General features: G+C 50.2%; 1 protein-coding gene across 2 annotated transcripts in view; it reads right to left on the bottom strand.

Moving 5' to 3' along the window:
• Nucleotides 1–26,153, bottom strand: part of NSD3 (nuclear receptor binding SET domain protein 3) — a 1,769,888-nt gene that overhangs the window by 130,116 nt on the left and 1,613,619 nt on the right. For both annotated transcript variants that reach the window (XM_086943639.1, XM_086943638.1), the window contains one exon: nt 3,179–3,285. In XM_086943639.1, the coding sequence (XP_086799765.1) occupies nt 3,179–3,285 (107 nt within the window). The remainder of the gene's footprint in view (nt 1–3,178; nt 3,286–26,153) is intronic.

Genomic DNA, 26,153 nt, shown 5'->3' on the forward strand with positions numbered 1-26,153 from the left:
GCCCGACAAGGCCTCATTAAACGGCAGCAGAGGCTCAGCCGATCTTGCCTGCGGTCTAAGGACCTCTGTGAGGAGGTTAGTCCTCGCAGCCGCGACAGGGAGCTCAAGGCCCAAGGTCTTGGCAGCCAGCGTCAGCACCACACTATAGGCAGCCCCGTCCTCCATACCCACGGTAGGAGGGGAGACAAAACCAGTGTCTGGCCAGGTGTTCAGACCACTGGCCTCCCCTAGCTCACCTGTCCAGTCCTAAGAAGACTGGCACTCACGTGCCAGAGGGTCCTTAGACCCCTCCCAATCCTCCCCGCCACCCATCTCCTGATACTCAGGGTCAAAGAATGGGGCCGGGTCATAGAAATAGAAATCGCCCATCGGCGTCGAGAGCGGCGTCGAGCGACGCCGTTCTGGCGCCGGACCCGTATCGAGGGTAGGACCAGGGACAACGTCGTCCTGGTACAGCGCCAGAGACGACACCCTGGGGGCCAGCGCCGGTAAGGTCGTAAGGCTGACCAGCGATGACCCGGATCCAGCGGGACCCTGCGGCGTCGGGACCAAAGTCGCCGGCGGCGCCGGGGCCGAAGCACCCGACCCGCTTGGGGACCCCGACGGAGGAGTGAGCGACCTCATGACCATGAGGAAGGCATCGATCTCCTACAGCGTCCCGTTATGCCCAGGGACCGGCGGGTATGGAGCAGGCCGCGACGCCAGCAGCTCCGGCGGAGCCGGTGTCGCCCGAACCCCCGGCCGCGTCGCGCGAGCGTCGGGGGGAGTCAGAAGAGCGATGACGCCTCTTTGACTTCTTGTGCCTCTTACCGGAGGACTTCGAGCCCGAAGACCGATGACGACTCCTGGAGCTGTGGTGACTCCGGCCCGGCGCGTGAGGGCGGCGTCTAAGTACTCGGCGACGTCATCCCGGCACCAACGACGCCGAACGTGGAGCTGCAGACGATGCCTACCGACGCTCAAGGGTACTGCTACGCAAAAGTTTCTGGATCCAGTCTGACGCCTGGGGATATTCTAAGGTAAGGTATCTAATACGAACCGGTTTCTTTCAGATAAAATCAACAATAGGGATAGATCTTACAGTGTGCTGGGCCGTGTCTTTAAAATCATAGATAAATCACTCTGTTTATTTTGCCGGAAGAGGAAGATCAAAGCACTTGGATGTTCTATTCAAGGATGTCATGGAAGCCACCAATAGTGGCTGGCGGCAAATCTGCCGGTGGAGTAGACAGTGGAGTCACATGATCACCACATTCAGGGTGATCCTCTGCAGACTCAAAGTGGATTCCCCCCTGCTCAGGCTGTTGATCACTGTCAGCTAAAGTGTACCTTATAGTATTAAGTGGCAACACTGGGCTTTCTCTTTGTGGTTTGGCAGGGCTCCTTGGAAGAGAGAAATTCTGGAATGTCCGATCTTAAACGTGGTGCTGAGTTGGGGCTTTGGCTCCAGGAACCTCTTGTAATAATCATTGAGCATCAAGCGCAAATCGGTGACCAAACAGATAGGGACCGCAATATTAACCCCTTGAGCATGATCTGTTCCTCTTCTGGTTTCTCATATGGGTAGTGTTACTGGAATGTATCATACTCCTGGGCCAATTCTTGGATTCAGTCAAAAAGAAAATTCACCCTCAAGATATGTAGACTTCCCTTGGTCTGTATCTTCATCTTTAGTCTCTTGACACTTTACATTGAGCTGAGAAGGGCTATATTTAGTAGCACAGAGACTTTCGTCCCCTGATTCCTGCATTTCCAGCAGGTGCACTGGGGTTAAAGGTGAAACCTTAGAAATGTTGTGTGGCGTAGATGACATTAAGACTTTACTAGAGATGTATAAAGCACCCTTCACTGCCGTCGACGACGCAGGCCCAGATGGAATTCTCGTAGATGGAAGGACATCAGACAAAGTTCTTGGTGTTGACAGAGCTGCGGCGGAAATCCGTGTTGTCTGTGACGGTCGAGTTGACGATGCGGTCTTTTAGGTCTTCGTCAGTGATGAAGAAGTGGTCGTCAATGTAGTACATTTTGCTGTTGTCACCGGCCTAGACGGGGATACCAGAAACGATGAAGTGGTCGTCTACGGGTGGGGGGGATCTTCATTGACGGATGAATTTTCTTTGCCGATATTTCTATTAATTGAGTAGCAGGAACAGATGGAGGTGAGGAGGTAGGTCGTCTATGAGAGGCGGAAGGTCCAGCTGGCCATTGCTTATTAACTTCCCAAAACAGACCTAAACACTGAGATTTAGCCCTCTTAGAGTCTCTGTCAATTGAGGAGGAGCCTTACTTTTTTTTGCTTTTTATGGAGGAGGAAGGTCCCCTCCCCTCACACCCAGACCCTGATTCAGACTGTGGCTTCTTCTATGGAGCCAAAGAAACAGTCTGGCCTCACTACCTTTGCAGTACAAACATTCCTTGTGGGGGTCTTCAAAGAAGAGACTTGTTTTCCCACAGGCCTGAAAAGCCTCTTTTTGGAACCCTCAGACAGGGTGAGCAATAGAGAAATCCCATCACCAAACTGTACCTCAGATGCTGCCCGGAGGTTTAGAGATCAACTGGATAGCTGTCAGCTCAATAGCCGAGATCTAAAACACTGTGACTGAGCACAGCTCATGGAAGCTCCTTAACACACAACATGCGGAAATAAAGGTATGGTGGCCCTGCAGGGGATGAGTGCTTCAATGTTTCTGCTCTGATTAGTTAAAGTTCGGATGCTTTAAAACAATGTGAATTGGCTACCAATGTCTATTGTTTTCTACGGGGTTTTAAAGCAAATGCTTTAACACTGCTAATATTACTGTTACTGTGGAATCCCTACTGTAAGGTCGGGAAGATTCAAGCATGTGAATCTATGAAAGCTACAATACTGGAGAAAGAAAGGAACTGAAGTCAAAGTGTGGAGGTGGTGCTTATATAGGTACCACAAGGCATTTCCGGTCTGGTAAAGCATAAGTGCGTAGCTGCATGGTGCCACCTACTGGTGTGCAGTGGTACTGCTGAAAAGTTTTCGGATCCAGTCTGACGTCTGGGGACTACTCAAAAAGTGAGGAATCTGCAGCTAGAAGTCTATCAGAATTCCCATTTTTTAGGAGTTGCGATCAGGACAAAAGGCTATTAACCTAAAGAGGTTCACCACATGGAAATTACTTTACATATATAATTATACATTAGCTCTAACCTTTGGCCGTACTCCCAGAAATCCACTGCAGTTTTCGGCTCCACAGTGACATTCAGTTCTCCCATTTCCCAAGCAATCCAAATTGTAATTGAATGTTAGTTCGGCCCCTAAGGTAAAGTAAAAAAAATATTTAGGAATCATTTTTGTAAAACATGAGCTACAACACACTTATTTGAAATAGCATTTTATTGGGTGTTGATGATCCATGTAGTTTTGCAATGATGTGAACAGTATGGAATTACTCTGAATGCTTCTAAAGAATACAGAAGCATGTTACAACATTTAATCAAATTGGTCCCAGCTAAGTACCTTACTTATATCTACCACTTGTGCATGCACATCAGCAAACTCCTCTTTTCCTAAAGATAGACAGCTGCAGTCTCCAGTGTGTAGTTATAGTTTCCATAGGAAGAGTGTCTTTGTTTTGCTAATAACTCTGGTACCATTTAACACATTTTCACAACTCCCCCACAAAAAGAAGTTCACCACTTTAGCTACTTCCTGGAAAGCTTTGTGAAGATCTATTAACAGAAGCCAAGAGGGGGGAAAAAAAGGAGGGGGGCAAAATTGTTACTTTCTAATGTTAATTCCCATGGGAAATTTTGATACAGAAAACCAGTTGAACAGCATTACAACTAATTTGGCATACCTTAAAACTATTTTGTTATTTTTAGAGGAAATCCTTCCAGGCATTTGAGGAACTGGAGTTTAAAGTAGTTAAAATGATAGGTATATTTGAACGCTTGGTGTTCAGCTATGCTCTGATTGACCACTTTAAAGGGGATTCCGGATTGGCTGGCCACTTTAAAGGGGACCAGCAATCTGGACTGGCTGACCACAACTGGAATATTGCGTTGTGGATGCAGTTACAGGACTCAGAGATATTGTTCCTGCATTGTGACAATGCATTAAAAATATATATGGGTCGGCCTAAACTTGAGGGGCATGAGGCAGGTCCCAAAGGGAAAACATGTAGTGGCAGTCATTTCAGGGCTCAGTTGATTCCCAATGTTCTACTGCAGCTTCCCACAGTATTCTAATGAACAACTACAGTGCTAACAGCAAGTAACTTCCTTCGGTAATGCCTTATCTGGTAGAGATGGGATCTAGCGGAAGATTCCTTATCTTAGAATCCTCGCCTGGGGCCAGACTGGATCCGGAACTGTTTTCAGCATTACCTCTAAGCATCGGTAAAGACCATCTAGCGACTCCACAGTGGCGTCGACTCTCGAATGTGACGTCAACGGAGTCCATTTAAGCTGGTTCTGATGCGAGGACGTCAGTTTCTATTCTAACCATTTATGCGCCAACAATGAGGTGCCAATTGGATAAATAGTCTCAGGAGAGAGTGTGCCAAAAAAGGGAAAAATCTTCTATCAAGAAGTACATATTGAAAGTATGGCAGTAGAAAGCAAAAAGGGAATTTAGGAGACAACAGGGCCCTCACTTCTTGATCTTAGAATCAGATACCCAAGCTATACCATCCTTGGAGGAGGGGCTGCGAAATTACCTAACCAAAGATCCACAATTAGAAGAAGCTGGTCTAAAAGATAGAAAGGGACCAGACTATCTGAAAAATCATAGGTGAAGCAAGATGCTAACCGAAGGGCTGATCTCCAAGAAGGTCTACGGGAAGCTCATAAAGAGAAGAAAGCTACAAGATCGAGAGAAGCATGGCATAGAACCTGTAAAACAGGAAGCCCTAACAAGGGATGCAACCTAAGATCGGGGAATAAAAAGGGAACACGGACAATAGTCCATAGAGTTCAGGGTCAAAACTAATGAAAAAAGCATACGCAGCATGTTCACATACAACAAATAAAGAGCACCCACCGATCATCAAGGAAACTATCCTAAGAAACATACTTTGAAAAAAGGGATCTTCAATCATAGCAAGAGAAAAAGAGTGAACAATGAATGCTGAAGAGCATCGTCAGAAAAACAAGGATGGTAAAATAAACTGCTCACACTGAGATGCTTGATAGATATATAAGGCATCATCCGTATAAATATAACGGAGATGCTCATTGAAGAGAAGAAAGGAAACAGACAAGTACGACCAAGAAGGTTAAACCAGGTCACCAAAAAGGGTGTAGGTAAAATACAGAGACATACACCGTATAGAAGGCCAGGCGACCATTATCCTAAAACACACACACACACACCTATATATATAAATATATACCCAAAATAAAAGGCATCTACAAGAGTGCCATTCAGAGACAGGTATATGGATAAATATGCTTATAAAACACATAGAAAGTACCGTAGACATGCAAGTCATACAGTGTATGCCAAAAGCATATCCACTCGTCCGAAGGTAACGCACAAGTTACTACTTGTGTAATGATATATCTGTAAGAGACATTAGTTAGTGATGAATTCCTTACCTTAGAATATCCCCAGGCGTCACACTGGACCCGGAAAGTTATGCTAGCAAGACCCCTGCGCGTCATTAGGTGGTGTCGTACGGCTCCGCGTCTGTCGCTGGCATCGTATGCCCCGAGCTGACGTCATGGAGACTACTTAGGCACCATCCATGCGCGCCAACGTCAGTTCTGAACACGACTTTCTGCGCCAGGAACGCAGAGCCATGCAAGAAACTGACCACTGGTGCCATGAAACTAGGGCTGTAAAAGGGATGTCCTTAACCCTAGTAATCCGTTCGCAGAACGGGGAGGATGGGTGGGGTGGTTCGAATCTATCACTAACTAATGTCTCTTACAGATATATCGTTACATAAGTAGTAACTAGTGCATCTGATAGAGACACGTTAGTGATAGATTCCTTACCTTAGAATAGATACCCCAGCAATACCAACCCCGGTGGTGGGTCTGTGAATAAGATTACACCAAAAAGTCACGGAGAACAGAAAGGCCAAAGAAGCAGTCTCTCTGGACTTGACTGTCAAGGCATTAATGCTTGGTAAACGTGAGCAGCGAGCCCCACGTAGCTGCCTGACAAATGTCTTGCAAGAGAATGCCGCGTCCCAAGGCAGTAGTTGCTGCAGTTGCCCTGGTAGAATGGGCACGCAGCCCCATAGGAGGCTCCATCTTAGCCAACAGGTAACAGGCCTTGATGCAGAGAACGACCCACCGAGAGATGGTCCATTTGTGTACGACCCGACCTTTTTGGCACCCACCTAGCCAACAAAGAACTGGTCATCCACCTGGAACTGTTGTGCACGCCTCAGATAAAATGAAAGCGCTCGTTTTGGGTCCAGACGGTGGAGCCTCTCTTCCTATTTTGAAGGATGCGGAGGCAGAAAGAAGGTGGGCAAAGTGATGGTCTGCCTGATGTGGAAGGGCGTGACAACCTTTGGCAAGAAAGTAGGACGGGTTCTCAAAACCACCTTGTCCGGATGAACAGAAAGGAATGGAGGTTTGGAAGAAAGAGCCTGGAGCTCACTCACTCTTCTGGCAGAGGTGATAGCCACCAGGAAAGCCGTCTTGAGAGTAAGAAGACGTAAGGGACAGTTATGAAGGAACTCGTATGGAACGCACATGAGAAATGTCAAGACGAGGTTTAAGTCCCATTGAGGCATGATGAACGGCACAGGAGGAAAAGTGTGCGTAATGCCTTTCAGAAAACGGTTAACAACCTGGGACTTAAAAAGAGAAGTTGATCTGGAAGCCGTAGAAAGACAGACATGGCAGAAAGATAACCCTTGATGGTGCCCAGAGCAGAGCCCTGCTGGGCCAAGGAAAGAAGGAACAAAAGAACTTCGGAAAGAGGGTCTGAAAGGGGATCCACAGACTTAGCTGTGCACCATGCTACAAACTTGTTCCACCTGCAGGCGTATACCGTTTTCGTGGAGGGAACGCCTCGCCTGGCTGCCAGAATGACATCACAGACTTCGGGAAGAAGATCGAAAGCTGTCTACTGCCGCTGCTCAATCTCCACGCATGGAGGTGGAGGCTGGGCAGGTTCGGGTGGAGGACCGCCCCCTGCTGCTGCGACAAGAGATCCTCTCGAACAGGCAGTCGGATCGGGGGATCGATTGCCATATTGAGTAGTTCAGGATACCAGTACCTTCGTGCCCAGTCCGGAGCCACCAGAATGACTTGGGCCCGATCGCGCTGAATCTTCTTCAGTACTCTGGGCAGAAGTGGAATAGGCGGATAGCCATACAATAGACCGCAACTCCACTCGCTGAGCGAGTGCCGCTTTGGAAATTCCAACTCGCAGAACTGATGATATTGTGCGTTCTCTTCGGTGGCGAATAGATCTAACCAAGGCTCTTCCCACTGCTGAAAGAGACCTTGTGCCACGTCCGAGTTCAGACGCCATTCGTGATCCATCATGCAACGTCAGCGGAGTTTGTCCGCCCTGGAGTTCATAGAACCTGCGGGGTGTTGAACCACCAAGGTAAAGCCTTGATGTTGCAGCCATGTCCAGAGGCGCAGGGTCTCCTGACATAGGGTCCAAGTACCCACCCCGCCCTGTTTGTTGCAATACCACATGGCGGTGGTGTTGTCCGTGAACACCTGCACCACACTTCACGGACAGAGGGAAGGAATGCTTTCAGTGCAAGGCGGATCGCCCAAAGCTCCAAAAGGATAATTTGGAGCCGGGACTCTGCCGGAAACCAGAGGCCTCTGATCTCCGCTTCTCCCAAGTGGCCTCCCCATCCCAGGAGGGAAGCATCCTTCACCACTGTGTGCTCTGGTTGGGGAAGGGAGAGGGATCTGCCATTGATCCAATCGCGATTCGTGAGCCACCACTGCAATTGTCGTGCAGTGCCCCCCGAGATCTGGACATGATCGGACAGGTTGCCCTGATGCTGTGCCCACTGGAACTTCAGGTCCCACTGCAGAGCCCGTATATGCCATCTGGCATGTTGCACAAGCAGGATGCAGGAGGCCATCAGACCCAGGAGCCGGAGGGTCATCCTGACTGAAAACTGGGATAGAGGCTGAAAGATCGGAATCATAGCCTGAATATCCCGGACTCGCTGCTGGGGAGGATAAACCAGAAACCGCGTCGAATCCAGAACCGCTCCGCTGAAGGGGAGCTTCTGAGAGGGACTCAGGCGTGACTTCGGCACGTTGATGGAGAACCCCACCAAATGCAGGAGGTTGGCCGTAGTCTGAAGGTGGGTGACAACTGCTTGGGGCGAGCCCGCCTTCAACAACCAGTTCTTGAGGTAGGGGAAGACTGACACCCCTGACCTGCGCAAGTGAGCTGCGACCACCGCCATCACTTTCGTGAACACCCGAGGGGCGCTGGTAAGGCCAAAGGGGAGCATGGCAAACTGAAAATGCTTCTAGCCTACTGTGAACCGCAGGTAACGCCAGTGGGCCGGCTGGACGAGGATGTGAAGGTACACGTCCTGCAAGTCCAACACTAGCATCCAGTCTCCAGGGTCGAGGGCAGTCAAGACCTGAGCCAGAGTCAACGTCTTGAACTTCTCCTTCCGGAGGAAGCTATTGACGTTCCTAAGGTCCAAGCTGGGGCGCAAGCACCCTTTGTCCTTCTTGGGGAACAGAAAGTAGTGGGAATAACAACCAAGCCCTACTTCTGGCCCAGGAACTCACTCAATGGCCCCGTTGGCCGAGAGGGCCATAACTTCCTGCTGGAGAAGCGCGAAGTGATCCCCCCCACATGTGGTGGAACTGAGGTGGGGGAGTAACCCCTCAGGACGAGTTGCAGCACCCACCTGTCGGAAGTGACAGAACGCCAATGGGGGAGGTGATGACGAATTCTGCCACCCACTGGCGAGGGGTGCGTCCTGAAGCTCAGACTAGGAAGGCTTTGAGGTGGATGTCGCAGGGCGGAGGTGGACTGACCCTCATGCCGGCCCCCGGAGCCACACGGCGGCCTCCACGCCCACGCTGAGTTTGGTTCTGCGCAGGCTTTTGACTGAACAAGCGGGCAGGGGCACCTCTTCCCTGGCCACGAAAGCAGTGAAAAGTAGACGTGGCTGGGTGCTTGGCAGAATTGCTCAAGGACTTGGCTGTAGCTCAAGTCTTTAAAACGCTCCAGTGCAGTGTTGGCCTTATCCCCAAACAGGCGAGTGTCATTGAAGGGCATGCCCCAAGAGCGAGCTCTGAACATCCGGGGAGAACACCGTAGACCTCAACCTGGTGCGGCGACGAAGCGCCACAGTCGTAGAAATCGCCCTACTGAGGGAGGCCGCGGTATCCAAGCCACAACGAATGGGGAATTTATCCCTGTCCTTACCCCCGGCCACAGCCTGGGACAGCGCAGCCTGGACCTCTTCAGGACACTGAGGCAACACCTGAGCAACTGTATCCCACACAGCGTGGGAATAGCGGCCCAATAGACATGCGTTGTTCACCGACCGTAGCCCCAAACTGGCCAACGAGAACAACCTCTTGCCGAACTGCTCCAGCTTCATAGAGTCCTTATCCGGCAGAGCTCTGGGAAAGGCACTCTGGGACGTCGAAGCTTGAATGACCAAGCTTTTTGGCGTAGGATGAGTGTTCAGTAAGGCAGGATCACCCAGCGCCGGGCGAAGACGCCTGGTGACGTTCTTATGCACCAGTGTCCCTGTGGCCAGCCGCGACCAAGTGCCCAACAAGACATCAGTGAGGGCGTCATTAAATGGCAGCAGTGACTCCGATGAAGTGGACGCAGACTGGAGCACTTCAGTGAAGAGATTAGTCTTTACGGCCACAGTAAGGAGATCAAGGTTAAGGACCTCAGCTGCCCGACGGAGCACCACCGTATACGAGGCACCTTCCTCCATAGTCGACATGGGAGCAGCATACACCAGGCCAGAGGAGACCTTGAGGCCGCCGGCCTCTTCCAAGTCGTCCGCCCAATCCTGCTCAGAGTCGCACTGACGAGCAAGAGGGTCCTCGGACCCCTCCCAGTCGTCCTCAACCTCCACCGTGTGTGGCGCAGACCACAGTGGTGGGGAAGGGACAAGGGGAGGAACACATGGGGTAAGAAAGAGCGCCGGCCTGGGCCGAACCGGCGCCATGTCCCAATTCAGATCCCAGGCGGGGTCAAAACTGTCCAGGAACCGGGGCAGAGGCGGAACCAACGGCATCCACTACGGTTCCGCCGGCGAATCTGAGGGTGGCACTGGGGATGGAGCCGCCAGCGTAGGACCTCTTGTCGCTGTGGCTGGAGCCAATTGCACAGGATCCTACGGCGCCGGGGCCAGAGCCTTCGACGACCCAGCAGGATCCTGACACGGAACCGCGGGGCCCGAAAGCGCACCGGCGGGAGCCAGAGGCCTAAACAAGCAGTCTATGGCAGCAAGAAACTCTTGCACCTGTGCGGAGCCACCGATGGACCGGCGTAAGGTGGGTAGGCCGCGGGACTCCCAGGGTCCAAAGGAGCCGCAAGTGCGGAACCCCTGTCCCCCTCGTCCGCATCCGAGGACCGACGGGGGACGTCAGAGAGCAACAACGCCGCTTCTTGTGACGTCTCTTACACGAATCCGAGGGTGAAGACTTGGAGCCCGAGGAGCGGCGATGGTGGCCCGCGAGCGTTTACGAGAACAGCCCCTGGATTGCTAACGGCGCTGGGACGAGTGCCGAACTTCAAGCAACTTCCGGCGCCACTCCTGTCAGGCCTTCGGGGCCATGGCCCGACAGTCCAAACAGGACTGGGAGTCGTGGTCACGCTCCAGGCAGTAGAGACAGAAGTTGCGGGGTCCGCCACTGACATATTGCGACGGCGGGCCCCACAGGATTTAAACCCAGGCATCCCTACGCACCAGATTTAGGAGAGTAGGGTCTGCAATCCTATGGTCACCCCAGATTTTAGCTTTTTGCTTCACTGGTTTACGACTTTCCCTGGCTGTGGGCTGGCTAATCAGATCCACAGCCTAGCTGTTCTCTCTCTAAATTAACACACATGTACTTTAGGTATATTTACCAATTGGTATTGGGTCACTCTTATAAGTCCTTGTACAGTGTACCATAGGTACCCAGGGCATAAGTGCACCCAAGGCCTACCAGGGGCTGCAGCATGTATTATGCCACCCCTGGCTGGCCATCTAAACAGACACAACTGGCTGGTAACAAAGCTGGGGCAAGGTGGTGTAATCACCCTTTGCTGTAGATATAGTATACCTATAGCTAACCCCAAAATGGACACATATACTCCTATAAGTCAATCCTATGGCAGCCCTTATCAATCCTGAAGGCAGAGTGCTTGGAATTATGTGAGATGGTGCTCTGGCATGAGCTGAGCCTGTCTGCAGCTTTCGAAACCATGTCCTTATAGCTGTTCCATGATAACGCTATACCATATACTCTTAAGTGCATTTTAATCTTCGCGGGTATTGCTAACTTTGGCATAGCATTATCGAAACATGTCGTGTAAGGTGCAATACGCTTTGGAATACTACCCCCTCGCCAGTTCTGGCGACGGGGGTAGCATTCCACCCTTCTAGAGAGATAAGACATGTATGTAACTGTAACCCCGGTTAAAGTTAACCCGAGCCTCAGCATCACAAAATGGATGCTGCTACCACAGACAAAAGTCTGACCTCCTGCTGCTGGGAGTCCTTCCAGCAAGGGAGGACTGGACAAAGAGTTTCCTGCCTGGGGAGGTGCCAGCACCACCCCAGACAGGACTTTGTGTAACCAGATAGGCAGGGCTGAAAGGAATGAGACATGCCTGGGGCACACAAGGTGTCCCTGTGCATACCCCGGTTCAAACCAGTTGCTGGGGCACTCCAGCCCCAGCTCCGGCGCGAAACCGGACAAAGGATACGGTTCCACCCATAGGAGGGACCTAGTCGCTAGTACAGCCCCCTTTAGCAGGATAAAGGTAGGAGCTGGTCCCAAGTCCAAATTAGATTATCCTGAACAACTCTACAAAGAACAAACTCTGGACTTCGACGTTCTGCTCCACAGAAGACTGAATAAATCTCCATGTGGCCAAGGAGTGACCACCCTGCAACTGCAGGCACCATCAAGCGTCCTAGTGGTTCACTTTGTCGTCCTTCCTGGCGGAACCAGACTTCAGAGCTCGACGAGACCCAGACTTCCAGACCTCTCCGACCTCAACTCACATCTGCAGCACAGCTGAGATCCGTGGGTGCGACGAGACACGTGGGACCGGCCATCTCGACGAAACTGAACTTCGCTTCCAGCACGACCTCTGAGGCACCCTCGAGTAAGTGCTTTGGGGACTGAGAAGCCCCAGCCCCGAGCAGCTCCTGCACCGAAGACGAGCCCTCCAGCATCCACGAGATCTGCGTGGGGCCCTTCTGCTTGATTGCTACTCGACGCGTTGTCTGGTCACTTGCCGGCTGGCTAGTGGCCTCCTAGACGATGAAATCTTGAAACAACACCGCTGGTCTGGTTGCTCCAGTCTGGCCCTTGCTTCCCTGCAAAGGAGAAATACCCCAGACCCTCCTGGTCCGCACCAGACGCCATCTTTACTTGCCGCGTGGGTTGCATTTGCCAAGGCCTGTTGACTCCGATCCTGGGACAGACATCGCCGTCAGAGAGAGGTTGCGTGGGACAGCTCGTGCCTCCATCCTGGTCGTCGACGCCGCCTCCTGGTTCACGTGGCTGCAGAGTCAAGCGTCACCTCTTCACCTGATCGCGACAACATCATCTGGTTCCTTCCTGGTTCCACTCCGGTCACTGGCTAGTGACTTTGAACACTGTACCCTCTGCTTTCAGGTCTCCATCTTCTTCGATCCGCCCTTGGATCACTCCGGACATCTTCCTCCTGGTCGCCTGCAGCATCTTTTCTCCAAGGCTCCATTGACTTCAACGAGGAAACCCGACACACTTTCACACCTATGCACCCGCAGCCCGTGGGTGAGGTAACGAGAGCATTTTGGTGCTCACAGGTAGATTGACTCTCCTAGTGTCCAGGTATCCTGTAGTTTTGGTCTCAACCAGTCGGAACTCTCCTTACTTACCTATGTTCGTGCCAATTGACTTTGCATTGAAACCTGCGTGTGTGTTCTAGCACTGCACACGCGTCCCGTGGGCCTCCTGCTCCTTACCTAAGGTTAGGGTAGTGTAGCCCAGCGATTCTACAGCCTCTGGGCATACTCATCTCTTCTATCGTTCAACTTAACCCATTTACTTAGTATATGGTTTGTCGTGCCCCTAGGGCACCATTGTAATTGTGCGACTTATTGTATTTTTCTGAAGACTATTGTTATGTGCTCAGAGGTGTTTGTTAGTAATAAATATATTGTTTATTTTCATAACAACCTGTGTGGTGTCCTTTCATCGGGTATTCAAGGGGTTATATGTGGTAAAACAGCTGGCTTCACATGCCAAAAGAGTTTAGCCTAAGACTGCTCTGTCCATGCTACCATTAGGATAGCTGGTCTATAAGGTTGACTTACAACCAATCACCATAAGGGTTGTTTGGACTGGCACAAGGTGATCACTAGAACTAGTGAGCATCATATATCAGGCCAACTTCTCACATTGGTGTGCAGCGGTTGGGATTTGAGCTTGCTGTTGTTTTTACCAAATATAATCTTGAGATATCATTTGAAAGATCACATAAGGTACCATAGGTACATATAACAAGCTTAGAAATACTCTGAGTTCTACTGAACCAGCTGTTGTAGTAAAAAGGGCCTAGCACACCCTGACTACAACTCTTCGCAAGGGATCAGTAGGAAAACCCATAGTGTAGGTAGGTGCACACACCACACCTCACTAGAAAGCATGTCTATCACAGGAGAGGCCACAGTGACTCCCCTTGTGATTACTGACCCTCCACAGGTCCTTTCCAGATATGCAGCACTCAGTTTCCAGGAGATGAGACAATTGTGTACCTCCAGGAAACTGAAAAAGGGTTCCAACCCTACCCTTCCTTTTCGGTTAGGACTCTTAGAGACCTATAATGCCAGAAGGGCCTCTAACCCAGGCCCCTCAGACCCAGCAGATGGAAGCATGCCCCCCTTAGAAGGTGACCCCGAATCTAACCTCCCTGAAACAGAAAATGTAGATGGTAGGGAAGATGGAGACTTATCTGATGGAGAGGTAGACAATGGCCAAGCTTTAGTCAGCAGACTCACAAGGGCCAACTTAAGCCTACATGGGGTTGGGTTTGGGGGAGCCCCAGACCTAGCCACAGGCAGGCCTAACCTTGGGAATAGAAGAGATCGGTCTCAACCCAGAGACTCTATCAATTCTGTTCACTCCCATGTCTCTCATGCATCTGCTCAGAGAAGGATTACTTCCCCTCAGAGGAGAGAGCACCAGGCAAAGATGAAGGAAGTTAATCTGAGGATCCAAAGGGAAGAACTTGCCCTTGCCAAGGAAAAACTTGCTTTTGCCAGAGAGCAGACATTGAGTGGGATAGAACCCACTGGTGGCAGCAGTATCCCTAGGGATAAAGACAGGAGTTTTGATAATAGACACCTGAGTAAAATAGTGCCCCCCTATAAGACAGGGGATGACATCCACAAATGGATGGCTGCTCTGGAGATGGCCTGCAAAGTACAGCAGATACCCCAGGGTCAGTGGGCAGCTATATTGTGGCTCTCCTTTGAAGGTAAAGGCAGAGATAAGCTCCTCACTGTTAGAGATGAGGATGATAATTACTACCAAGTCCTGAAAAGTGCACTGATTGATGGGTTTGCCTAACAACTGAACAGTACAGGTTGATGTTCAGAGATACCCAGAAAACTCAGGCTCAGGATTGGACTGACTTTGTTGATTGTGCCACTAAGGCTCTGGAAGGCTGGTTACTGGGAAGTAAAGTTACTGATTACACAGGATTGTTCAATCTTCTAATGAGAGAACAAATCTTAAATAATTGTCAGAACCAGTTGTTGCATCAGCACCTGATTGACTCAGATCTGACCTCTCCCCAACAATTGGGAAGGAAGGCAGACAGATGGGTCAGAACCAGGGTTAAGCAGCAGAACCAGGGTGGTGGCCAGAAGAGAGCAGACCAAAAGGGTAGTAATCAATCAACAAAATGACCAGAAGTCTTCAACAGGGCCCCAACAATCTAAGGAGGGTGGGTCCCAGAATACCCAAAAGAAGAAGAATGATGGTCAGAAGAAACCATTGTGCCAATACTGTAAAAGTAAGACTCACTGGTTTAGTGAGTGCACCAAGAAAGGCTCAGCTCCTACCACTACTGTCCCTGCACCCCCTACTACAGTTAGTAGTGGTAGTGTACCCCCCAAGGCAATAGTTGAGTTAACCCTAGGAACTGAGGGGGGTTCTGACTTAGTCAGAATACCTACTCAGGCTGTTCTTGTTTGTAGTGGGGACATGGATATGACCCCTACTATTTCTCTGCACCTCTAGTGAAACGAAGCATGCACGAGTGACTGAGTGAAATATCTATCTATTGAGTCCACGACTCTGAAGATACGTTTTATCTTGGGGAAACAAAGTTGTCATGTTTATGGGGTTGTCAGAGACTAATCCCTTCTTGTGAATTCGAGAAAGTTTCTAGTGACCTCTGAGCTAGCTGGCACACACAATTAAGTTTAGTATATTCGGGAGAGACCTAGTCGACCTCAGTCGTACGTCTAACCTACAGGATATATTATTCCAATGCGCAGAGCCTATTGGGAATATAGGAAATACACTATATGGCGCCCAGCGTTTGGTAAGGCACTAATTTAACGCTGGATACTAGAGTAACTCAGTCGTGCTTTTCACAGAGACCCCTTTTTCCCATAAAAAACTCCAATAGACGTCTGGAGTGGGTTAAAGGATAAAATATCTCCTCAACCTGAGTAGGATGAAAAATCCTATGTGTTAGTTTTTGGTTTTGTTCAACGTTGAAGGATACAGTGTTCCAAAATATTGTGCACCTTATCTTTATTTCCTTGAAACTTGCTCTGCAAACCTTCAAAAAAAATGACGGAAAGTGACAAAGAGTTGGCTAGAGCCGCACAAAACCTAGATACTACAAGTTTTAATGAAAATGACCCGGATGTTTTACACATCCCGGCAAATGTTAGAAAAGTTATAACTTACAAACTCATAAATAATGGAGTATCATCGAGAGGTGGTAAAGTAATATTTGTGATAGAGGCACATGAATATCGGCAAACAGAGGTATTCTATTCATGGATTGTCTTTCCACAAGCAAATCCAGTAACACATGAGTTCCACTACTATGAAAAGGTGGAACCTCCAGCGGAATACGTTCCTTTCGAGGACGTTGAAATTACACTAACTTACCAAGAGCATCAGCTCTGGTTTAATGGCGCCCTACAACATCAAAATCACATTACCAGGCTCGGTCCACTAGGTAGCTACATGGCCGGTATTAGCCAGCTATACACCACATCCTAACATCGAAAGAATGACAGATGTAGAACTGTTAGCTCAGCTAAAACAACTAATTAAAATACATAGACAATTGGTACACTATGTCATGCAGACTTTAACAGTCCAACCAGCTGTAAGAATTCCACAGCACACCCCTCATCAGGGGAACACAAACAAAATTACACCACAAACTATACAGTCAGTAATCTGTAAGTTGCCCGCAAAAAGGGAACACATTCCATTCTGGTTAGCCCAGAAAATTACTCAAATAGAGGCAGTATTTTCTGATAGTGCACCTCATGAGAAACACAGGATTCTAACAATCTGTTTACCAATGGGGATTGCACCACACGTAGAGGACTGCGACACTTTGGGTACAGTCTTTGCTTCAATCTACACAAAAACAAATGGTGTCCCGTCTATGGCGGTAATACCAGACGTTCTGATACAGATTCAAAATGAATACGGTCCAGAACCGGCCTTAAATCTTGGTATGAAATTACTGAAAGATTTCAAACAGGTCTCGGCTATATTACTAGTCAACATTAAAGGTGAAGCAGCATCTGTGGCAATCCGCCAAAAGCTAAAAGAAACAGATATTACTGAGCAACCATATGAACTTGCCAGAATTATTGAAAAATCTTATGAAGAACTAGGTAGAGATAGTTTGGGAGGGAAACCTGTAAAATCCGAACTAACAGAAAATCCTGAAAATGTTTTTATCAAAAATAATCTCACTACTCCTAAAAAGAAGTGGGAGAACACTAAACAGACACTTCCTAAAAAGAAGCGTTCTCAGTCAAGAGGAAGGTCTCTTCAGAAGGAGCCCTCTGAAAAGAGATATAACCTAAGAAATAGGGATAATATAAAAAAAACCTGATAGCTATCAAGATACTGATACCCGATCCTCTCATACCTTTCAGACTTCCTTGCAGAAATTCCGAAAGAAGAGGATGATCAGAACAAAAAGAAGAACGCGTGAAGTCCAAAGACGATCAACACGTTCCGAAAAATAAGAAAACTTAAATTACAAGGTAGCAAGTCTAAAAATGAGACATGCCGAGGATCTTGAGGACACAACTCAAGAACGTGGAGTGTGCCCAGACAATGCTGGACAGCGCAGCAGAGGTCACCATAGCTCGCCGGATCCTGAAGGATCATCTGGAGACAGTGGATATAAATGAATACATTCAGGTTGAAACTGCTGACACCAGGGTTAGTGTACCCCATAAGTTATATGAAGTAACGCTCTGAATAGAGGGGGATATAACTAGGAAAATAAAAGCACTCTTTTGGGAAAAACTATCTAAGGGTTATGACATCCTTCTAGCTGAAAAAGACTGGCCGCCTGAATTTGTCAGGGAGTGCCCGCATGGCGAAGAGACCATTATGCCAGCCTTCTCTAATCATATTCCTATTCATAAAAAAATACACCTATGCCAGAAAATGGGCTGTGGCCCAGGCTCCACCATTATATAAAAATCATGTGGGATGGGATGAGGATTCTCCTCACCATAAAATCCAATTAAAAAATCAACCTACTGCTCAGAGGCAGTATCCAGTAAAGCAGGAAGGTAAAAAACAGGTTGGGGAGATCTTAGATCAAGTTGAATACCAAGGGGTGATTGAAACATGCACCTCGTCAATGAACAATCCTTTGTTTCCTGTCTCCAAACCAGACAATACATTATGTGTAGTTTTGGACTACAGACATTTAAACTCTTGTAGCAAAACTTTTGCAGTACAAAATGCACACAGTGCAGCACTGATGAATAACATTGGGTGCAAAAAATATAAGACATTAGACATTTCAAACGGTTTCTTCTGTCAAAACATTGTACCAGAAAGCAGGTACTTGACCGCTTTCTCAATCATGGGGCCACAGCGACAATTTTGCCGTCTCCCCCAGGGATTCAAGAATAGTCCAGGATTATTTTCAGCCAGAGTAACAGAGTTACTACAAACGTATGATGATGAGGCATTATCTTATGTCGATGACATCTATCTTTCAGATGATGATTTAGACAGGCACTTGAACAGGGTGTACACCATAATACTTGGGTTCGCCTCAGAAGGGTATAAATTTAATTTTAAGAAATCCCGGATTGCCCACCTCAATGTCCTATTCCTAGGATACGAACTTTCGAGTGAAGTCAAAAGCCTGGCAGCAAACCTTTTAGAAAAATGTGGGCTGCTCCCAACTCCAAAAACGCTGAAAAACCTACAGTCAATTCTAGGATTTCTAAACTTTGGAAGAGCTTACATTCTGAATTACGCAGAGAGGGTTAAACCTCTCTACAAATTAATCAAACCTGATTTCAAACCTACTAATTGGACTCAAAAACACACAGAAATTTTACGTTCAGTGCAAACAGACATGTTGGCAACAACACTGTAACCGGGCCGAGGGGCCGGTCCCCTTTTCGCCCCGGAGTGTGTCTAAACTCTGTGACCCCCCCCTCTTCTCTCCACAGGCGACTGATTCCCCGAATTGGGCCCCGGGGGCGATCCAGTATAGTTGCGATGAAGAGGATTTAGAACACGGCCCCTTTAACTGGCATGGAGCAGGTGAGGAGGAGGAGGGACTCACCTTCCCTTTAAAAGAAGCTCGAAACCAGGACCAGGTGTGTCTATACACCGGAGGAGTGGTCAGAGAGTTGCAGAGTGGAGGAGCGGCGTGGAGCAGAGGATTCGAGTGGAGTGCGGAGCGGAGCGAAGAGGCGACGGAGAGAAGAGGAGAACACCAGAATCGCGGATTGCAAGGGAGAGCGAGTACAGCGGGACTCGACGAACCCACGGGGACTTTCCAACCAGCCCGGATCAGGACGCCAGAGGAAGAGTCCGACGAGTGGGAGAGCTACGGAAGAACGGTCCGGGGAGCACCGGAGAGCGGAGAGGAGGAAGTACCCAGTTGCGCCGAGCCAGACGGGTTGCGAAGGCAGGCAACCCCCACGATCCCAGGAGGGCACCGGACCCACGATTCGCCCAGCCACTCCCCAGGAGGGGCGTGGCTAACAGAGGTACGGGGTCGGGTCAAAGGGTGGTTGAGGTTGGGGAAGGGACGATCGGCTGGCCCATAGTGTAAAGTGACCCTCGTGCACTTCCCTCACTGATCGTATCGCTAGCAAAGCACACAGTCTTCCCTCACACCTTTCCCCACTGTACTGGTTGTAACCTCGTACCAAATACTCACCCCACCTCTGTTTTCTGTTTCTCCCCCTCGGTGGAGACTGGGTCGAGACGGAGTCCGGAGTGCCTGAGAGGAGGACCCCGACCCGACGCCGGGAGCCCGACGGACACAGCAAGACCCCAAGAGAGAGAAGTCGTTCCCCTCGACCTTTGTTTGTGCGCCCCACCTGTACTGATAGACTGTTTCACTCAATAAAACCTAGTCTAACCCCAACGAAGACTCGCCTCTTGCCTATCCCCACCCAAACTGCCACAGTGGTGGAGAATGCGGGCACGACAACCATCAGTGTAACAGACATGGAGGCTATCCTGGAACGACTAGCCAAAGGGCAGGAACGGCTGGAATGGGTGGTGGAAAAGCAGATCCAATCGGCGGACGCCGACCGGGAAATAATGAAGGCGGCAGTGACCGCAAATGCCTTGAACCCGGTGATTCCTACGGTAACCTCCACGACCGGCCTAACTCCACACAGCATAGGGGGAGTGTCCCTGCAGAAGTACATACCGGGGGAAGATCCGGATGCGTTCTTGTTGAACTTTGAACGTGCAGCCCGCGCCTGCGGCTGGCCGGCGGCTAAGTGGCCCTTCTTCTTGGCCCCTCTACTGGTGGGTGAAGCGCAGGCCGCCTATCAGGTGGCGAACCCCACCGGAGACACCCCTTATGCCACCATCAAGGGGATAATCCTGGATCACCTAGGACTAGACACTGAGGCCTATCGGATCAAGTTCAGGAAGGAGCGGGGTGTACCTGGTGAAACCCCTAAGACCCTCTTCGTGCGCCTGAAGATGGCTGCAGACAAATGGCTGACACCCCAACACAGCACCAAAGAGCAAATCATGGATAAAGTGTACTTGGAGCAATTCCTGGAGGCTCTCCCGTACTCCACTCAGCGTTGGTTACGACAGCATCACAACCTGACTACGGCCCAGGCAGTCGAGATGGCGAATACCTACGCCAGGGCGCAGCCACGAGGACCCAACGCGTGGGAATCAGAGAAGCCCAGAGCCCCAGCGAAGCCGGAGAAGAGACCCCTGCGTCTGTCAGAGGTGGCGAGGCCCAAACCCTGGAGGCCGGAACCTCACCCGCAAAATGGCCCGCAGTGCTTTGACTGCGGCAACTGGGGACACATTGCCAGGTTGTGTCCCCGGAGGAAGTCCACCGAAGAACCGATGGAGGTGGGGTACCTCCCCCGAACAGTTCTGTACTCCGCCGAAATGGGACCCGCCTTTAGAGTAAGTGTGACAGTGAATGGGGCTCGCATACAAGCCCTGTTAGATTCGGGGTGCCGACAGTCTGTGGTACAGACCAAGCATATAACAGCGGCCAATCTGATACCCAAAGATCAGGTGTTTATACGCTGTGTCCACGGGGACGTCCGCCCCTATCCAGTGGCGCTACTACCCATATACCCGAGGGATGGCCGCCCCCAGAACATCAAAGTGGGAGTCTTAGATAACCTCCCTGAGGATCTTATTATCGGGACCGATAACCCCTCTTTCCTGGAGATGTTCCATCATAGTCTGGGATCGACCTCAGAAAACAACCCTAGGCCCACCCTCTTGTCCCAAGAACCCTGGGTCCTAGACCGCAGCTTCAAGTTTGCACAGGCCAACGACAACACATTGCTCAACGCATGGGACACCGCGCAAAGGTTGCAAGGGCAGGACCCACCGACGTATCCACGATTCTTGGTCCGAAACAACCTGCTTTACAGACAAGGAAAGAAGGACGAACCAGAACAGCTGTTGGTCCCCTTGGTGTTCCGAGAACAGATCCTGTTCTACTCTCATTCACACCTTGTTGCCGGACATACAGGGGCTGAAAAAACAACACAGACCCTCCTTCGCCATTTCTATTGGCCCGGAATCTACAAGGATGCATTAGAATACTGCCAGAAGTGTGAAACCTGTCAGAAAAAGAACATGACTCGTCCCCCAGCGGTGCCTCTACAGCCTCTGCCCATCATAGGGGTACCCTTCGAGCGAGTGGGCATGGACCTGATCGGACCCCTACCGAAGACAAAAAAGGACACCAATATGTGTTGGTCATGGTGGACTACGCCACAAGGTTTCCAGAGGCATTTTCGTTGGCATCTACTACCACTAGGCAAGTAGCTGATCGAATGCTCGAACTATTTTCCAGAGTGGGGTTCCCGAAAGAAATCCTCACGGATCAGGGGACCCCATTTGTTTCCAAACTGATGAAGGAAGTATGCAGGATGTTAGACATCCAACAAATCCGTACCGCGGTGTACCATCCCCAGACAGACGGACTAGTGGAGAGGTACAACCGTACCTTGAAGACCACTCTGAGGAAGATGCTAGAAGTGAATGGAGCGGATTGGGACCAAGTATTGCCTCTTGCATTGTATGTGATACGGGGGCAGAAACAAAGCAGCACCGGATTCTCGTCCTTCGAACTACTGTACGGGAGACAACCAAGGTCTCTCCTGGACATGACGAAGGAGGCTTGGGAGAACGAAGCCCCTGAGGAGACCCTGCATACTTTAGAATACGCCCAGAATCTCAGGTCCAAGCTAGGTAAGCTGAGGGACCTGGCCTATGCCCACCTGGACAATAGCCAGAAAAGACAGAAAGCGTGTTACGACAAGGGAAAGAAATGGAGGAAATTACAAAAGGGAGACTGGGCTTTGGTGTTGTTACCTTCCTCCCTACAGAAGTTCAAAGCAGAATGGAGTGGCCCTTACCAGGTGGTCTCTACTATTGGCAATACAAGCTATAGACTTCAGATACACCCAAAGAAAACCCAGGTGTACCACATCAACTTGCTAAAAAAATGGCTGGGACGCCCTCCTACTGCAGTACACTTGGCCGACCATCCTCCCTCAACCCAGGGGAGTTCCCTGAACCAACTCGTGATCAATGAGGAGCTGCTGGCCCAAGAGAGGAAAGAGTTGATGACCACCCTGAACCGACATCACACGGTCTTCTCCGATCAGCCAGGAAGAACCGCTATGGCCGAACACCAAATTTGCACAATTCCGGGAAGAGTGGTGAAAATCCGTCCTTATCGGGTCCCAGAAGCAAGAAGGAAGGGCATCCAACAGGAAATTGAAGACATGCTAAAACTAGGGGTCATCCGCCCATCCAGTAGTCAATGGTCTAGCCCCATAGTGATGATACCCAAACCGGATGGGAGTCGCCGGTTTTGTATGGACTTCCGTGCCCTTAACGACATTTCCTCCTTTGACGCCTATCCGATACCCCGGATAGACGAATTGATCGAAAAACTCGGAGAAGCAAAATATATCAGCACGATTGACTTGACCAAGGGATATTGGCAGGTGCCCTTGCGGGAAGAAGATAAACATAAGACAGCGTTCTCCACTGACTCGGGTCACTATGAGTTCAATGTCTTACCCTTCGGGTTGCATGGAGCCCCTGCCACCTTCCAAAGACTGATGAATAACGTCTTAACGGACCTCAAACATTGTGCATCCGCCTATCTAGACGACATTGTCGTGTTCAGTCCCGATTGGTCGTCTCACCTGGCGCACCTGGAACAGGTGCTGGACACCCTCACACGAGCCGGACTACGGATCAACGCCAAGAAGTCCCGAATAGCCTTTCAGAAAGTTAAATATCTAGGATACGTGCTGGGACACGGTATGATAGAACCGCAGATTGAGAAGGTCCGAGCAATAGAGGAGACGCTTTTTCCAGGCTCTAAGAAGGAGATGCGTGCCTTCCTGGGACTGATCGGGTATTATAGGCGGTTCATCCCCAGGTTCGCCCAGCTGGCCGCCCCGCTTACCCACACCCTTCGGACCACCTTCAAAGCAGCGGGGCTGGCGAACCCTACAGCGGAGATGTTGGATGCCTTTTCAGCCCTAAAAAGAACAATTACCACGACGCCCGTCTTGTCCTCCCCTGATTTCAACAGACCCTTTTCCCTACACACGGACGCCTCGGATTATGGCATTGGGGCGGTTCTGTCCCAACCAGGGGAGGATGGGGCAGAACACCCGGTCCTGTATGTGAGCCGTAAACTGTTCCCCCGGGAGTTAAAATACTCCACGGTGGAGAAGGAGTGCTTGGCAATTCGTTGGGCCGTGGAGAAGTTGGCCTACTACCTGGAGGGGAGACCGTTCACCCTATACACCGACCACGCTCCCCTCCAGTGGATGGCCCGCAACAGGTCTAACAATCCGAGGGTGTTGCGGTGGTTTTTGGCCCTTCAACCATACTCCTTCACGGTGTGTCACAAGAGGGGGGTTGATAACACGGGGGCCGACTATCTGTCCCGTAATCCCCTTCCCGAACGGAAGTGTCCAGGGGGGGAGGTGTGTAACCGGGCCGAGGGGCCGGTCCCCTTTTCGCCCCGGAGTGTGTCTAAACTCTGTGACCCCCCCCTCTTCTCTCCACAGGTGACTGATTCCCCGAATTGGGCCCCGGGGGCGATCCAGTATAGTTGCGATGAAGAGGATTTAGAACACGGCCCCTTTAACTGGCATGGAGCAGGTGAGGAGGAGGAGGGACTCACCTTCCCTTTAAAAGAAGCTCGAAACCAGGACCAGGTGTGTCTATACACCGGAGGAGTGGTCAGAGAGTTGCAGAGTGGAGGAGCGGCGTGGAGCAGAGGATTCGAGTGGAGTGCGGAGCGGAGCGAAGAGGCGACGGAGAGAAGAGGAGAACACCAGAATCGCGGATTGCAAGGGAGAGCGAGTACAGCGGGACTCGACGAACCCACGGGGACTTTCCAACCAGCCCGGATCAGGACGCCAGAGGAAGAGTCCGACGAGTGGGAGAGCTACGGAAGAACGGTCCGGGGAGCACCAGAGAGCGGAGAGGAGGAAGTACCCAGTTGCGCCGAGCCAGACGGGTTGCGAAGGCAGGCAACCCCCACGATCCCAGGAGGGCACCGGACCCACGATTCGCCCAGCCACTCCCCAGGAGGGGCGTGGCTAACAGAGGTACGGGGTCGGGTCAAAGGGTGGTTGAGGTTGGGGAAGGGACGATCGGCTGGCCCATAGTGTAAAGTGACCCTCGTGCACTTCCCTCACTGATCGTATCGCTAGCAAAGCACACAGTCTTCCCTCACACCTTTCCCCACTGTACTGGTTGTAACCTCGTACCAAATACTCACCCCACCTCTGTTTTCTGTTTCTCCCCCTCGGTGGAGACTGGGTCGAGACGGAGTCCGGAGTGCCTGAGAGGAGGACCCCGACCCGACGCCGGGAGCCCGACGGACACAGCAAGACCCGAAGAGAGAGAAGTCGTTCCCCTCGACCTTTGTTTGTGCGCCCCACCTGTACTGATAGACTGTTTCACTCAATAAAACCTAGTCTAACCCCAACGAAGACTCGCCTCTTGCCTATCCCCACCCAAACTGCCACAAACACACTTACAAACAAGCGACAATGTACGCAACCTTGTAATCCGAATCATCCCAGGGAGATGTGGATTCACATACCTAACCTTTAATGAAGGTGAAAAGGTACCAATAGCTTACAAGTCACACTTGTACACACAAGCTGAAATGAAATTCACTTCAACAGAAAAAATTGTGATAGCGGTTCAGACTGCTGTAGCAAAGGAGAGAGCCCTCGCACAGGGTAAACGCATTAAAGTTGTTACACCTGTACCTGCCTTAGAGGCAGTAACGAAGGCAAGCATTCCAAAAGCAAAAGCTCTACATCCGAGATGGATACAATGGGTTAACTCTCTTGCTGCAACAGACGTTGAATAAGTTTTTGACCCTTACTTGAAGACACAAGAATTTCTCCAATACAAACAAGAATGTCCTCTGCCTACTGAAATTCTACCTCTAGAACATTACGGCTGTATAATATATACAGACGGATCAGCACAGCCCGCAATTGGGGGTAAACAAGCTTACAGTGCTGCGTGCGCGATTGTTAAAGGTCGCTGGCGCAAAGGTAAATTCCGACCGATGGTCACAAAAACTCAATCTCTAGGAGACTGTACAGATCAGCCAGCTGAACTACAGGCTTTCAAGATGGCGCTTGAAAATAACGATCACGAATTGCCCACACTCATAGTGTGCGATTCATATAACTGCGTCAGGAATTACAATGAATATCTGCAGACCTGAGTTCAAAATGGTTTTAAGAGCACAAAAGGTGGCACAATCAAGCATAAAAAGCTTTGGGAACAAGTAGTTATTTTGCAGAAAGAACTACAAAAGACTCACGTGATCCATACACTGAGTCATCAGCGTGATGGCATTCACGTTGCAGGGAATTCATTGGCTGATGAAGCCGCGAAGGCAGCTGTAAAAATGGCTTCCGTAGCTACAATCAATCGTTCGAAAACAACGATAAACGGTGAAACCATGCTCGCTGTCAATGCCACGAGCAAAGGCAGCGGAGCCGCGTTACCTCTAAATTATCCGCTCGAGTATACATACATAATTGATTCAAACTCTGTTCCTTTTGCTCGAATCCCCGGAGAGGGGGATTGGGTAATTCCAAACAGGAACAGGATAGGTACTCTCATTTTTGAAGCTCACATGGGAGAGGGTCTGATACATCAAGGGATCTCTAAATCTCTACTAGAATTAGAAGAGATGTACTGGTGGCCAGGGATGAAAGCTC

The sequence above is a fragment of the Lissotriton vulgaris genome, chromosome 11 (genome assembly GCF_964263255.1).
Source record: "Lissotriton vulgaris chromosome 11, aLisVul1.2, whole genome shotgun sequence".
In the NCBI taxonomy this organism is placed as follows: Eukaryota; Metazoa; Chordata; class Amphibia; order Caudata; family Salamandridae; genus Lissotriton; species Lissotriton vulgaris.